Source organism: Dermacentor silvarum, chromosome 1 (assembly GCF_013339745.2).
Source record: "Dermacentor silvarum isolate Dsil-2018 chromosome 1, BIME_Dsil_1.4, whole genome shotgun sequence".
Classification (NCBI taxonomy): domain Eukaryota; kingdom Metazoa; phylum Arthropoda; class Arachnida; order Ixodida; family Ixodidae; genus Dermacentor; species Dermacentor silvarum.
The window spans coordinates 133,682,065-133,698,152 of NC_051154.1; the positions used below are offsets into that span (position 1 = coordinate 133,682,065).

Genomic DNA, 16,088 nt, shown 5'->3' on the forward strand with positions numbered 1-16,088 from the left:
TTTGAATCAAACGAGCGACAATTATACCTGGTTAACTGATTTGTGCAGTAAACGACCTATGGATGCGCAGTCGTCTCAGCTTGTGCATTTTTTCATTATGCCAGAGAAGTTGTTTTAGATCTATCTGTGCCTCCTGTCACACGTAAGCTAGTTCAACTGATATAATAACTTATAATTTGTGTTAAATAAGCAATAGCATCACAACCGAAACTGGACCGGGTCGCCCAGGGAGATGCTTCTCGTAACGTCTATAGCGACGTTAGAGCGGGCACGCACAAGCCGGGAATAGGAGCGCGAGCAGCGACGTCTCGACAATAACAACTCATAATTTACCTCAAATGGGCAACAGTATCACAACCGAAACTGGACTGGATAGCTCAGAGCCTAGAGTTTCCCTACAATAATTACTAGAGGGAACTCGTGCACTGCGATCATACAGCCACCTGCGATCATACAGCCACCATGAGAATGACGGTTAGTACACATGGATTTCTGTCTGACCTTCGTGCTCGGGGCTTCGTTCATTACGCTTTATTGGCCTTAATTTCAAAGCAATCTACACAATCCACAACACGCATAGCCACTGCTAATTGCAGTGGTTCCGCTTGTCCGTGGAGTAATGGTTTCAATATCGGACTTCTGTGCTAGAGGACCTGTGTTCGAATCCTGCCGACGGAGAATTTCAACAATGTTTATGCAATTAGTTATAACGCAGAACTCTCTTGAAAATGATCAGTTAGGAGAGTCACGAAGCCGTTTAATGCCAGAAAGACTAAGTTTAGGCAAATCCATGTTCTACCCGTCATTCCCACGCAAGCTGAACCGCGCTGCTTGCACCTCCCGTACACAACTAGTGCTACAGTTCCCTCTAGTAAAAAATTCTATGGCTCAGGGAGCTGCTCCTCGTGACGTCGATGGTGACGTTAGAGCAAGCACGCGCACGCCGGGAACCGGAGTGCAAGCAGCGACCTCTCGACACAATGTGTTTATCTACAACAAGTTCTAAACGTTATTGGGCCAAACAATTATTCGTGACAATAATTAAAACATAAATAAGAAAATGAAATAAAAATTAAAAATAAGATGACAGAATAAAATAAAAATTATCTTGCAATAAATTGTCAAGTTTTAGCCAAAACATTGACGCCAGGAGATATATTGTAAACGGTCGTTAATGGCAAATAAGATGGCTGCACACGTCGTTTAAAGACAGCTTCGCAAGTTCTTGTATCCGCGCTGTTGCCGTCACGAGCAGCAAGCACAGAGTGGTGGTCAGTGTACAGCCGCCCAAATCTTTCACTAGCGTGCGCGAGCGGCGACTTTCTGTGCGCCAGCACACCTTAAATTAGGCACAAATTTACAAACGACTATGCTATCTTCACGAGCTTTGTGAGCATAGTCAGATAGCATAGTCATTTGTAGGTTTGTAAGTAGGGTCCAAATCGTTAGAGTGTGCACAGCAATCTTTAAAATTAATTTGCGGAAAAAAAAATCAGAGAAGCTTGAGTCGCGCAATCTGGTACGCTCGACCAAAGTGCCCCGGAGAATGCACGATACAAGCTTCCTTCAGATCCGTACACCTCAATAAATCACTGGAGTTGTCGATTAACTACGTCAAACTCACGTTGCTTTGGATACGTCGAGCATGGGCTAGCTCAATGTTAACAGATACCTATGACGCGGAATACAAGAGCTACACAAGACTTCCAGTCTGCGAATAATTTGGGAACCAACAGAAAGGCGGGTAAGCACCTAGGCGTTCATATCTCAGTGTGCTAGAAGTTGCCAGTAATGGAGTACAAAGGTATAGCATAACAGCCGCGCAAATGCTAGTCCGTATCATATAGAGTAGAAAAAGCAAGTGCAATTAAAAGGCGTGGGGTATTGTCGAAAACGGCTGTCGAAAACTAGTTAGGATAGAAGGTTCGTCAGACATCTTACTTCCCGATCTCGTCATGGAACAAAGCCAGCTTCGTGTTCTTGGAGCGCATCACGTTAATACAGTATGCAGGGCTGGCGGGAAATACCAATGCACCGCACCTCCACATTAGCATGCGCTAATACCACTCCGAAGGCTGCAAAGAAGGACGCGCGTGATCATACGCCTTGCGAAGACAAAGGGGAGAGCGTGAGCGAAGGCTTCATTTTAAATGCGTCCGCCGTTTACCTTGGCGTGAGGAGGGCACTGCAATGCGGGTGCGCGCGCGCGCGCACGAACACCGGACGGGCTGCTCCTCTGCGCTGCCGGCGCCAAGGATTCTGCGGCCGCCCATGCACGGGGCGCTCGCCATGTATAATACTACGCTGCTCCGTTTATGCACTCTCCTGCTCGTGGTGCGAGCTTGAATATCTGTCGAACAAGGCAGCTACCAAAAGAAGCCACGTAAAAGAAAGAAGCCCGCTTTCTTGTTTCAACAAGACTGCCTGCCTCCCCGCGAACTTCATGAAGGCACGCCGAGACGCGCGAACGACACACCCACGCAGGTGCTTTAATAAGTCCGCGCCTTCAAAAGAACACGCGACGATGTGGTTTCGCGTTGTCCCTGCGACGTGTTTCAACGCGGAAAGCGAACGCGTCTGAAGGCGCACCATTATCGCCCCGATCCTCTCCGTCGGCACGTAGGAAGACGAAATAGAGAGCAGGATTTTGGCGAGAACATGCGCCACAAGCATGACGCACAGCGCCAAGAGGAACACGGCAGCGGAGGCATGCCTGTCTGGCGTTCCACGCGAGGGAAAGAAGACGAAAAAAAAAAAAGCATATCTATCTTCAGGTCAGCGACCCACTTCTCTTTTTCCTCGCGTCACCTTCTTTCGGCCGTTTCTTTCTTCCTCTCCGGCGCTATGTGTCCCTGCCTCCCAAGGAGGGCCCCAAGCGTGGGAAGGACAGGTGCGTGTGCGTGCGTACGTACCCGCTCGGTTTTACTGAAGGGGGAGGGGGGGGGGGGTATGATATTTTGGACCCTGAACAAGGCATCGGCCACCTCCGGATCGGCGGCGACACGACGTAGCGTTCCACAACGAAGCGGGCGAAGCGAAAGCGCAATTTCTCACCTGGTCCAGGTATGACTGAGTGGCGGCGCTCTCTTGACCCTGGTCTTGCATGTTGAGAGACAAGTCGAAGTTATCCATCGCCTGCGCAAGACAAAGAAAGAAGACGAACCAGTTAAGAGGACGGAATGCCGTCCTGGCCGGCGATCGAGATTGATCAGCGCGCTGCCCGGCGGATGGGCGCGTCCGCAAAAGCGGCACAAGGACAGCAGCGGAGCATTGACGAGTCACGACGTCGCGGCACGCAATCTTAAGGACGCAGTTGCACTAGTATCTTGTCCACGTCAACAATCGGTATTCTATGCATTTACCCCAGGACGTAATGTTGTTCAAAGGATAAACATACTCAATTAGCCACGCCCCCATACTGCTTTCATCCTAAAGTATGTAAGAAATAGTCAATGTAGTGACTTCTCGCAATCTTAGCAAATGCTTCCTACTCTCACGCAAAAAAAAAAAAAAAAAAGTGACCACTAGAACATTAACAACTCTGACAAGATATGTTATGAGACAAACAGCACATTGTGTGGTTAAACACACACTAAGCCAGTTTCAGTCACGTAACTCAAGTCAGCATGCTCATTCGAAACTGCATGATGAATTACAAACAAGAATCAATGGCGCTATTACCCCAGGTGCCAAGCATGTAGGCAACGCTTGTAATTCGCCGTGAAAACGCAGTTTGATCCGATTACCACAGCTTCACGGCTCCCCCCACATCCCTCTGAAAATCGTTTTCCCAGATCGTCTGCCTTTGCTTTTAAAATGAAGCTCTTCTCTATTCGGTCGTATAGATCAGCATCAGCGGAGATGGACACAAGGCCTGACCGACATGACCTTGCGAAGGTGCGCAGCGGCGGCAGCTCGGTGTTCGCGCCGTGAACGGAGCGCGGGAAAAAAACTGGCACGCGGTCGCGATTTCAGGATCCGGGGAATCGAGAAATGAGGAAACAGTCGGCGCGAAAACGGAAAATGTAGGGCGGCCCGTTCTTTTCGTCGGGCGAGGAAGTGGGAGAGCCCGCAAATAATAATCATCCTCATAAAGAGCGAGGAGGGAAACGAGGCCAGAACGGAGAAACTACGGCCGCAGCGCTGCCCATTGTGCGCCATAAGCGCCAGAGTGAACGAGCAACGGCACGTCCAAAGCGACACGCTCGGCTGAACGACAACATCATCAATCTGGGCTTCTTTTGTTTCCGAGACTTTGCTTTGTTCTCGGCCGAGCCGCGCGGTAGAGCAGGACGACGCAAGCTACACCCGCAAACGAGACGCGCTCGTTTTCGCTGGCGCAATGGCCGCACCAACAAGCAGCCATCGTGCCGAGGCTCGTGTAACAGGTTCGCCGGCGTTGTCCCCCGCGCGCACAACACCAGTAAAGCCGCTAACCTTTCCGCCCGTACGATCCGTACGCGATTGGATATCAACACAACTAATCCCACCGCGTCCTTCTTAAAACGACTTGTTCGTGCGTACGAACACTTTTTTGAATACGCGGTCCGGTCCCTACACATCCGTATCGGAGCGACAAATGTGACGTCGCTCGGCATCGTAACTTTGCACTTCGACAACCAGCCGATGGTCGGCCTCGGCCGCCGCATTTATAAGGTATGCGTCATTTAGTCGTCCCCGCATATCGCCGCGGGACAGTGCGGCAGGAGGACATTCGCAGACCCTTAAGGCATGGTCCCGTTGAAGGCACTCAGGTAACGAAGGCATCAGCCACGGGGGAAGTGTTCGCGGTAAGCCCTATACGCCCGAGGGTACTCCTCTATCGCATGCAGCGATTGCAGGCGTGGTTCCTAAATCGATAGGAACGTTGCTTGGCTGTTGGAAGAACCAGATCGCTGGCCTCGCTGCTTCCAAGAATTTTTAATATGTGCCATAAGATTATCAGTTAAAAACTGCATTAGCCAATTTTTGTTAATTAGTCTATTACACAGTTCATTTTTTATAAGTAATGTCCGCCTCTTCGAGTAGACCAGCCGATGGACTAGAATTGTGCTGCCACAGGCAATTTTTAAACATTTTTCAGTGTTCGCTGAAACAACCGGTATACGATACGACGCGTGACAAGATTATGTTTTTCTTTTTCCCCCTTCTAGATTAAGAACAATATGCTGCTTTACTTTCTGTAAAACTTATCTCGCGTCATCAAAATCATTATCACATATGTATCTAGAAATTGCCGGCTAGCTTTCAAGTGGCTGCATATAGCTCGTGAGACATCCGAGAGCGGCCTGGCTTGGGACGTTCAAAAAAAATGTCACAGTTTCGCCCTAAGGGCGAAGCAATGAATGCGATAGCAACAAAGCAATGTCATACGACGTAAGGTGAGCGGCTTTGGTAGCAATATGAATTGTAGTAAACATGACCTGATTAAGTAAGCAGGTGTGCTGCGGCGTAAGTAGACCGACATGAAGAGAGACTCGATGACCACGAGAAGGCGCGTGTGAAACGGTGGTGTTGATGAGAAGCGCTTCCCGTGGGCAGCGCGTGCGAAGGGACACACCTGTAGCGCTGCACTGCCGATCCGGGCAGCATTGCATGTGTAGCGTGCGTTGGAAAATGTGGCCCGACTATTACTAACTGAATGAACAAGCGTGGTGTGAGCGCGCACAAACAAACATGAATAGATCACACTGAATGACTGCAGACAACGACCGTCAAAACTCTGGCAGCAAGCGGATACGCCGCAGCGGCGAAGGTACGTGCGGTCTATCGCTTCAACGGAAACTGAGCGGCGAATGCACGGCGCATAAAGGTCAGAGCCGTGTGGAGATAAGAGACGGTGCGAGCGAGCGACGAGCGCGGTTGTTGGCAGAGTAGAAGTGACCCCCCCCCCCCCCCCCCCGGCGCTCCCTCCGGCGCTGGCTTCCCGCTTCCTTGCTTGCGCGTGGGAGATTGAGTGCGTTCGCTCTCCGTGATAGCGCGCGTCCCCGCACGCTTCCGCTAAGGCATACGGCGCGCGGCAGAGATTTTATCTAAACGGAACCTCACGGCGACGGCGACGGCAGAAATACGGTGGAAGTGTCCATATAATTGCTATCGCAATAAAACAGTCCGCATGACCCAGCTGCCAGTGTAGCACTTTCGACGCGTTAGCAACCACGAGGTCATGCAATTCGAGAATGGCAGGTGACGGGCAGCCGCGAGCGTGCCCGACCCCTGCAATGGTGCCCTGCCTTACTGGCGAAATAAAAGACGTGCACGCGCATTAGGTGGGTCAAAAGGAGTCGTGTTTCCCACGGCGGACAAAAGCATGCGCTTCACGACGCGCGGCGGCGGGAAAACTACGCCGCCGAGGAAACCCGGTCCGATATGGAACGCGACAATAGACAGTTTTAGTTTAGCGTTAGCGTAATAGCGGGGTTACGGGAAATAGCGTTACCGTTCCGCAACCGAACTTTGCAGAAAGAGAGTTTTAGTATAGCGTGATAGCGTAGTTTTACGTGCGGGACGCTATTCCATTAAGCTTTGAATTTCGCATACACAGGGCACCTAATTCTATGTGTGTGTGCGTCCGGAAAGTGCGATAGGCAGCGCAATGGAAGCCAGGATTTTTACTTCACATGTCCGTCGATCTGCAACGAAACAGACAAGCAGTACAAGCTGTCTACCATAGCCTCCGAAATCCTCTCATCTCAGAGGCCATATGCCGTCGTCGCGCCTATCTCCCGGCTTTAGCGACAGATGGCGCTCGCATCTCAGAAAAAAATTTCTCTCGTTAGGCTTAGGCGCGTTCGAAACGAGAAGCGATCTCGAAAATTCCTCAAGATTAGCCATAACACTCTCTCGGCGAAGCGGCATGAGACTAAGCAAAAGCCGTTTACGCAGTCATTTGCTACGAACGAAGTGAATTCTACCAAAACAACGCCAAATTCAGTTCGAAGCGGGCGACCGGGACCGCCGCCATGTTTTACGTACACTACGTACACCACGCTAACACGGTAACGTTAACTCTGAGAAATAGCGTGCGCACGGTAAACGGTATGGGTCGGTTAGCGTTCTGCGCATGCGCACTTCAATCCCGCTATTCCGGTACGCCCGCTATTCCGGTAACCACGCTAAACTAAAACTGTCTAATGAAGCCCCTCTCCGAGAAGGGCATCGGGGCCCGATTCAAAGCCTGAAGAGTTGCCGCCCAGCGAAGAAGCTTGTTTCGCAGCAACAGCAAAGCGCTGCCCAGGGGGCAAAGCAGGACACAGACGTGATAATCCGAAGCGTTCCAGTTAATCACGCTAACTAGGATATGCTGATCTAGACAAGGTTACGATGACGAAAATAACAATATATAATAATAACTTTCGATGATGGTGATTAAGAAGCGACGCCTGAACGTTGGGAGATCGACACCGCGGCGGAGTGCTTCATACTGATTCTGAGTGACCAAACGGGAATCTCGATCTTAGGTGCCCTAAATCTCAGCACAGTACAACTTCGGTTAACTTGAAGAGACCGCAATAAACGCCTCAATCGAGAGTTCATTCGTATGAAACGCGAATATATCGGCGCACTGCTGGTGCACGGCGAATTTGTCATTGTTCTTTCGAGTGATTTTCGATCAAGTGGTATTTCAATGCACGCGGGCACTGACCGAACGCTGCGACGAAGAGGGTCCCCCAAATTCACTACAGTGCATTTTATCGCAAATCAATAAGGGTCATAGAAATCAGCCGCAAGCGGCTTACCAGCGACGTTGTGCGTGGCTGCCGGACCAAACAGCTGCTTGTACGTAAGCGCCAGTGCGTGGCTGCCGGACCAAACAGCTGCTTGCACGTAAGTGGCGCTAACTTTGGTTCCGCTATTTGTGAAATTCTCAACTAATCGCTTACCTGTACCGTTAACGCCCCTGCCACGTTCCAATTAGCGCGCGCGCGGTGCACGTGCAGGGAGAGTATTTGCTCGAGGCGGTATATGTGGTAAAGCGGTAAGGCTTAGTTGAAACGTTCCTGCAGTCATTGAACGCAAAAGAAAGGAACAAAAAAAAGGAGAAACAAAAGCACAACCACGCACGAAAAAAGAGAGGGAGAGAGACAAGCGCGCATGTTCAATTGTCTACAGCCAGGCTGAAACACCAATCGTGTTTCCTTGTCCTTTCCCGTCAAACTTTTTTTTTTTTTTGCGTGGTTTTCTTTTTTTGTGCTAAATTCGTTCGAATACGACCACTCCCCCAATAAGAGGTTCTGAAACGTGGAGAGCTTTAGCCAGAGGTCCGTGAGATCGGAGACTGAGAAGAAAACGGCAGAGATCATGGTGCCGCCGTCATACGACACTATATTCAGCCATGGCAGGCTTAACTCTTGTTGAGATAAGTTGAAATGCTTATCTGCTGCCTTTATGGTGGCGACAGATGCGCTCGACAGATGGGACACATCTGTCGAAGAAGCGGCGTTGCACGAGTGAGTGTCGTTCAACATGTTCTTATGCATGAGAGAAAACAATTAAGCCAATCTCTGCCTTTCTCTGCAATATATACTGTATTCATTCTCATCAATTAAAAAGTAAGAATAATCTCGCTTCATTCCGAAACAACGAGCACAGAATACATACAGAAGAGGTAATTCGATATGTAATATACAAATATGCTGCAGGTGCACGAACAATTGACCAAAGCAATATACAGTATCAGATACACAAAGACCGACAATGTTTAAGGTGACCAACAGTTTCTGTGCTGTGTCATGTTATCACAACAGAGAAATAAGGCACAAGCAACCACAAGCAGTACGAACAGATGCGGTCTTCGATAGCAGGGCGGAATACCTTGTTCGCCTGTACAAAAGAACATGTACGCAAAACAGACTCCAACAGTGCGACCGGAGGCCTCAACGACGGCCAACCGGGGCGAGTAAGCACAAGGACACCGATGCACTGCTACAGGCACACGTCCGCGGTCGCAGCTTATCAGACGCTGATAAAGGAATGCCAGTGGAATATAATCTCAAAATGTCACGCTTTCCGAGCCACTGCGGGCCTGGAAGGGCATCAGGAAGATAAGGCGGCCAATCATTTTATACCAGGGCCTCTACGGCAACATGGAGGCTAAGTGACTAGGAGAAGAGGGGACGATTTAACACGTCCGCGAAAAGCCGCCCCGTAGGGTACGCCGACCCCCAGGGCTGACTGCGCTAATGATTGCGGGAGCTGTGGCTTTCTTTAGCGGGCGTGGCAACAACCAGAGCCGGCAGGCGCAAGTCACCAGTGCATATATGGTGTACGCACAGAAGCATACCAGCCGCGGTGGCGCCGCCGTTATATATGGTCTAGTATGCTCGTCCACTATACTATGCTGGTTTCCTGACGCGCCCGAAGTCGAGGCATTCCAGTGAACGCAACACCGACGTGGGCGTGGAACACTACACCAACGCTATTTCTGATCACCTTACCGGGACGTCATCTGCTCTCGGTGCAACAACGGTTACGGCTGAGAGGTCAAAGAGGACACCAGTGCTCTCATGTCTGTCATACCATAAGCTCGTATACCCCAATACATACCGTTTCACAATATCCTAAGCGGCCGTTTTATCAGACTCCACCAGAATGGATTGCTGCATGCTTCATAGTCCCCCCTGGGTTAGGCCGCTCTCGCTCATCCATTACTACCTAACCATCGTTTAACATGTTTACACCATCCTATGCAATTTGCTTCTGCGTTCATTATGACAGCAAGAAAATGAAGTCGAAATACAAATTATGGGGTTTTACGTGCCAAAACCACGATCTGATTATGAGGCACGCCGTAGTGGGGGACTCCGGAAATTTGGACCACCTGGGGTTCTTTAACGTGCACCTAAATCTAAGTACACGGGTGTTTTCGCATTTCGCCCCCATCGAAATGCGGCCGCCGTGGCCGGGATTCGATCCCGCGACCTCGTGCTCAGCAGCCCAACACCATAGCCACTGAGCAACCACGGCGGGTGAAGTCGAAATATATACCATCATGCGCTCCTCAGATAAACTTACGTTTCTGATAGCATCCGACAAATTAAAGGCACATTGGGCGAATCTATATCAGATGGTGATGATGTGACGCAGAAACCACGTACTTCTGTAGTAAGATGTTCGTGGATTTAGGGCTCGCATAATCCCGCGAAAAACAAGTCACAACCTAGCACGCGTCATAGAAAGAAAGAAAGAAAGAAAGAAAGAAAGAAAGAAAGAAAGAAAGAGTTCTTCTGGCTACCAATCAAAGCCGCCTAGAGCCGTCAGCAGTTTCGAACTATTTTCTTCCCGTCTTGATTTCTTATGAGCAGTGTCCCATATATATTTTTTTTTTTCGTTTTTGTCACAAAACGACCAAGCAACGCAAAGCGGACTTAATCAAGAAAGCGTAAAATGTGCATTCATTACGAAGCGTTACTTGTTATTCGAAGAGCCTTCTCTTTCCCTCTCCCGTAATTCAATAGTGGCACAAATGGCACCCGATTTGCATTTCTCGCTCCGAAAGCACCGGCGCAGCTAGCGCCCGACAAAAGGACAAAAAATATGCGCACACGCAGCCACAGCGCTGTGTAAAGGGACGAGCGCAGGGAAGGCAGCTGCACGGAATGAAGAGCAGGAAATGGGCTCCACGCGCATGTGTCACAAATGGGCTCCGGACCATTTCCATGCCAATAAGGAGGACTGCAATCAGCCCTTTATGCAGCCTAATTGCGGCCGCAGTCCGAGGCTTGTGGCGGTGCCGAGTGCTAGCGACGGCCCACGTGAACACGAGAAAAGCCGGCCCATCGAATAAGCCGAGAACAAGCACTGCAAGTCGACCAAAGCGCAAACACCCTCGACTACGCTGCGGGCGACCGTACCGCACCCACACGAAAAGCCTTATACGCGCATACACGGAAGATGTGCCGTGCATTAGGCTAAAACCATCCGTGAAGGTGCTTCTGCGCGTCCCATAGTGTTTAAATACACGAAAAGGCCTCGTTATTCTCCGTCTTGTGTCGCTGCGCGTAAGGGTTGTCACTCGACGCGGAATACACGCGTTCGAAGAAATGGTCCGACATAAACGCGCGAGAGCGTTCTGACGGCCAGAATGGCGAGCAACGAATGAAGCGCGCCCGAACAACCGCTGCTCAAGACAAAGAAAGCGTCACATTTTTCGTGAGCAAGACCGGCGGAGATTCGCTAAGTGCGGCCCATTAGGTCTTGCCAAACAATACGTGACGCCCCGGACACATTAACCCAGAATACTGGCACACACCTTGGGAGCAGCGGGCGGCTCGGGAAGTGGGGCAAATTTATTCCGGGCCGAATGCCTAATCACGTTGGCTACCCTCCCCTGAGAAGCAGCTCGGTCGAAAGGAGGAAGGTTTCTTTCATGCCGCTGGTCTGTCAACAAAGGAATTCCGCGCTGGGTGCTTGTTTATTCGACGACGCGCTGTCTTTGACATGCAAATCCGCGTTGCCAACGGATCGGAACGCCATTCAAATGCAAAGCGAACACCATGCGCAGTACCCGAGGCACGAAAACAACCAACGCCTTGCCAATCGTGTCTCGGCTCCCGCGCACAGAAAAGCCCGAAGCCAGTTGGTGAGGGCCCACTCAAGGAGCCACCGCTACGCGCGAATGCTAATGCGCGCCCCTATTTCCGAGCTCCTCTCGCCGAACGACCGAGCGCTCCTTGCCGAGGGCCCGGCCGCCACGCGCGGGCCACGCTCGGCGCCCCACGCGCGCGCCGCGGGGAAACAATAACGCGCGCGACAGGTGGTAAGAACCGCGAATCTCGAACGACTGCTTCTGCCGCGACCCCCCCCCCCCCCCCCCAATGACGTCGATGCCAGCAGCACGCGCCAGCTTCGTTGGCACTCCGCGATCATGGTGGCATTCTTGTGCTGCCCAAGCCAGCAGCTCCGGCCATCTGTTGTCCGTCGACACGGGACTGCGTCCAGGCAGAACGCACCAGTGCGCCCGGCGGCCCCCGGGCGAAGCCATTTTAAAGCACGCGACGGCCGCCGCCAACGAGCGGGGGGAGGGAAAAGTGGCGCCTCCTCATGTCTCGCCACCACCTGCCGCTAAAGACTCCGGCGGCCGCGCGCTCTTCGACTCACGATCGGCGCGACATACAGTAGCGCGCACGCGACGGGAAAAGCGCTCTGTAATTAAACCAACGGAGTCTTCAGAAGAAAATACGAAAGCACGCCGCCGTACGCCTGTTTTCATCAGCACGTGCTCATCAAACAAGATAACTTTTGTAACCGCTTGCTAATTACAAAATCGACTAAACAAGCTAGCTACCTCGGTTGCCAAGTAATTTCAGGCGAGAAATATTTATGCCACAAGGAACAGCTAATCAAGCACTGCTTTTTTTATAAGATCGAGTAGCGCGTATCGCGATCGAGTAGCGCGTAAAAAATTGACGATGTCAATTTTTTTTTTTTTTGCACCATTTTCCCACCTGAACGCGTTCTATGCGCATCTTGCGGGTTCTTGTTAGCTTGTTTTCTGTGAATTTTTAACCAACAAATCACGGGCTTTTCTCGATTTATCGAACCTCACCAGCGCCATTGCTTCAACATCCGGAGGCGGCCGTCAGATCCCTACGATGGCTCAGTTATGTTATTAGTCAATAGCTGGAGTCAATAGCTAAACTCAAGTCTGGAGTCGCTGTTTTCGTCGCTAATGCCTCCCCCATGTTACACTTCGGCTCAAAAAATAGTTGAGGCGACGGCTTACGCGAAGCCGTCAGTGAATGACTTCACAGACAGCACTGCGTGAGCAGCCTGAACTATTAAGCAGGCCTCAAATATTGCGATACTCGTGATACACTTGTTCTAACTCTGGTACATAACACACACCAATGCGGGAAAGAAAGAGCAGCGACTGCGCACTTCTTCGGAGGGTAAAATCGGGAGCGGAAAGGGAAAGAGGTGGCGGGGGGAGCCTCCTTCCAGAAGCTGATTGCGCGCGCTAGCTGGCAGGATTCGTTAGCGCCCAAAACGCGCGAACAGCTCCCGCATCGAGCAGAGAACGGCGCCTGTGCAGAGCATGCCCGCTCAGAAACCGCTTCATTTACGACGAGAAAGAAGGCCCCCAAAATATCGTCTCCGGCATCGATTGGCGCGATCAATAGGCTCAAAATGCTTCGCGGTCTCCAAGCAACTCGTTCCAAACTCAAACGTGGCACCACGTGATTTAATGACAGCCGTGTGCAGGGAGAGCTTCGATTGCCACTGCCAAAGATAGTAGAAGGACGAACGTATTTAAAAATGACCGCCGCAAATCGTTGTTGGTTGTGCGTGGCCGCAGCGCGGCCGGCCACAACGTACGAAGTGATCAGGAATATAGCGGAGAATGTGTACACGCGGGTTCTATCGACCAGGAACCAGGCGAAACAAGCGGGGAACAAGCCGCGCCGCTGCCATTCCGGACGGGCTCGCCTCGCACCGTCCAGAGCGACGACGCGCTGGACTATCGATTCCGAAACGTGGGCCAACGCGCGATTAGGGAAATGAAAACGAAGACACGTCCCTTGCGGCGCTCGCTCGCGAAGGGCCGGCCTGTGATTGCGAGGCGGGGACAGCGGAGCGGGAAGGAGAAAAGAAAGGCGGGAAACTCCGCACTTCGGTCTCACAAAGGGCACCCGAGGAAGGCGATGCACCAAGCTGTCGGGAGGCTAGGACTTACGGTTGCTTCTGCTCTCGCAGAGTTACCACGAAAGATGAGTGGCCACGGCTTGGATAATGAACGGAAAACAACAAAGCTAACCTTCCGGGTACCTTCCGACATGACTGCTTCGACGATCATTGCCAAATATATCATAATTTATCGCCTAGTTTCGCAGTAATCATCCAAGATGTGTAAAGAAGCTTGATAGATGGGTGCAAAGTCACTGAAGTAGGCGAAGAATTAATGCTAATCGCATTAATGCGAGTAACACCGACAACGGCACAGAGAACGGGGGGGGTTAAGCAGAAAGCGATGCAGAACATGTTTATACCCTGCGTTCCCGATGAAGCAAGTCTGGCGTCGTTACCATCTGACGCAGCCTAACTTACGCGCAAGGCTTGCACGAAGCATTGCGCCGGCCATCACGGAGCCATGAAGCCCGACTGAACAGCAGGAACTGGCGAGACGCTTCCATCGCGAAAATAGCAAAAGAGCGCTCTCCGAACCGGTTTATTCTCTCTCAGCTGAAACCACCTGCCATTCCCGAAACGGACTCTTGATGGTGAAGCGTGTGTCACTAGCGGCGGGGACTCGTATCACGTACATCTGACCGAGGTGAAAGAAATATTGGTACTCCACGAGACAGTGGAGCGCGAAACTACTCGCTCCTTCGATTTTGCAGGGCATTTAACGGCCTGTCACGCGTACTGACAAACAATCTAGAGAACGTTCGGTCAAGGCTATAGCAAAACTGTATATTGTAAGTATTTCAGCAACCAGAGTGTTTTGATTCTAGTCGCCCTCGAGGAGAACGGGAATCTGTCTCCGCTAACCGTCGACGATAGCCGAATGAGAGCGGCGCTGCGTCGGTGAACATCGAGAATGAGACGAAGTACGGACCGTAGGATAAGGAGCCGGCCGCCGCCGTGGCGGCTGGCAGCCCGCGCGCGCCGTCCTTGCACGCTCCGAATGGACTCGCCCCGCGCCGAGAAGAGACGGAGGGGGTGTCAGGGGCCGGCAGGAAGCCGCCCGTTCCGCTGCAGCATCCAGCCACGTCCAAACATTCTTAAACGCCCCCTTCCCCATCATTTTCGCCGAGAGGCACGGGATCTGTTGTCATTTTGGCAGTGATGGCAGGAAGGGTTCACTGAACCTTCCTGCCATCACTGCCAGAATGACAACAGTTGAAAACGGCTTCAAGGTCGCCCCTTCGTTTTTGGGCTCCGGGAAGGGTTTCGCCCTTTCGAGAGAAGGTCAGCAGCTCGGAGGCGGGCCGACAATGGTGCGCCCCCCCCCCCCCGCCTCTCTCCCTCCTTCACTCCCTCTCTCTATCTCCCTCCTTTAAAGTGCCCTCGCGGCATACCTATAGCCCCGGACCACAATGAAAATTCCACCCCCCCTCCCCCGCACGCTCAGTCCTCGCCCGCGCGGTGGTGACCAGCCTGCGGAAAGCACCGTTCGAGCGATTCGTCGAGCGAAGTCTTGCCGATGCACACGACTGCGTCACAAAGCTACTACAAGTTCAGTGGAACGACGATCGACGGATATGCAAGAAGCGCGAAACAAAACAAAAACGATATCTGGCCAGATGGCGTGGCGTCTGTTTCAGCGGCCTTACAAGATCTGCCGACGCCAGCAGCTTCGTCTAGGACAAAAATGAAACTCCATTCTCAGCAGCAACAGACACGCGCCCGTTCCGTGGCAGGATTGAATTTGAGCCGGGATGTGGTAACTACTCTGTGCCATGTCATTCCTTTTCGCGTTTCGTCAGTGGTCAGAGCGGCGCTCCGTCCGCGTTATCAATGGGATCAGCCGGGTGTGAACGGTGGATAAGAGTGGCATAGAATCGACCCGAATGCATCGCTACAAAATCTCGGCCCTGAAGAGCAAAGCGTTTCCCGATCCTTGGCACCTTTCATGCGGCATACACAGTTGTACTTATGTACGAGGTGATCATTTTAAGTTTTCCGTAATTTTTAAAAATCGCCTGCGGCAGACAACATATTTCTTGTCCCTGAGCTGGATTATTCGAAGAAGCGGACATAACTAGCTCGCGAAATAGAAACACATATTCAACTAATTAACAAAAATTAACTGATTAGCTTTTTCATTAATTACTTTACGGCACATATTGCAATTTACGAATTGTAGCCGGTGAGGTTGCAAGACGTATCCACTTGAACCTCCAGGATGACACCAGTTGCGAGATATTTCCGAAAGTGTGGGACGAAATACAGGGGCATTCCAGTTACTTTTGTGCTTCAATGCATAAAAGAGCGTTTTGTTAAAAAAAATAAGAGGAACAGTGCATTCTTACGGCGAGTTTGACGGTGCATGTCTCCAAACTGGAGCCATTCTGGAAATTAATTCCAAGTGGATACGACCTTGCAAACTGATCGGCTACAATTTGTGAATGGCAGTATGTGCCGTA

At 51.3% G+C, this 16,088-nt stretch overlaps 1 protein-coding gene across 6 annotated transcripts in view; it reads right to left on the minus strand.

The window, feature by feature from the left end:
• The window catches only part of LOC119436060 (TOX high mobility group box family member 4), a 526,181-nt gene that overhangs the window by 79,566 nt on the left and 430,527 nt on the right, over positions 1-16,088 (minus strand). For 5 of the 6 annotated variants that reach the window (XR_005188964.2, XM_037702805.2, XM_037702802.2 and 2 more), the window contains one exon: positions 3,055-3,135. The exons of the other annotated variant lie outside the window; for it this stretch is intronic. Coding sequence is in view for 4 of the 5 variants with exons in the window: in XM_037702805.2 (XP_037558733.1) it covers positions 3,055-3,135 (81 nt within the window). In the remaining variant the exon portion in view is untranslated. The remainder of the gene's footprint in view (positions 1-3,054; positions 3,136-16,088) is intronic. 6 annotated transcript variants of the gene reach the window in all.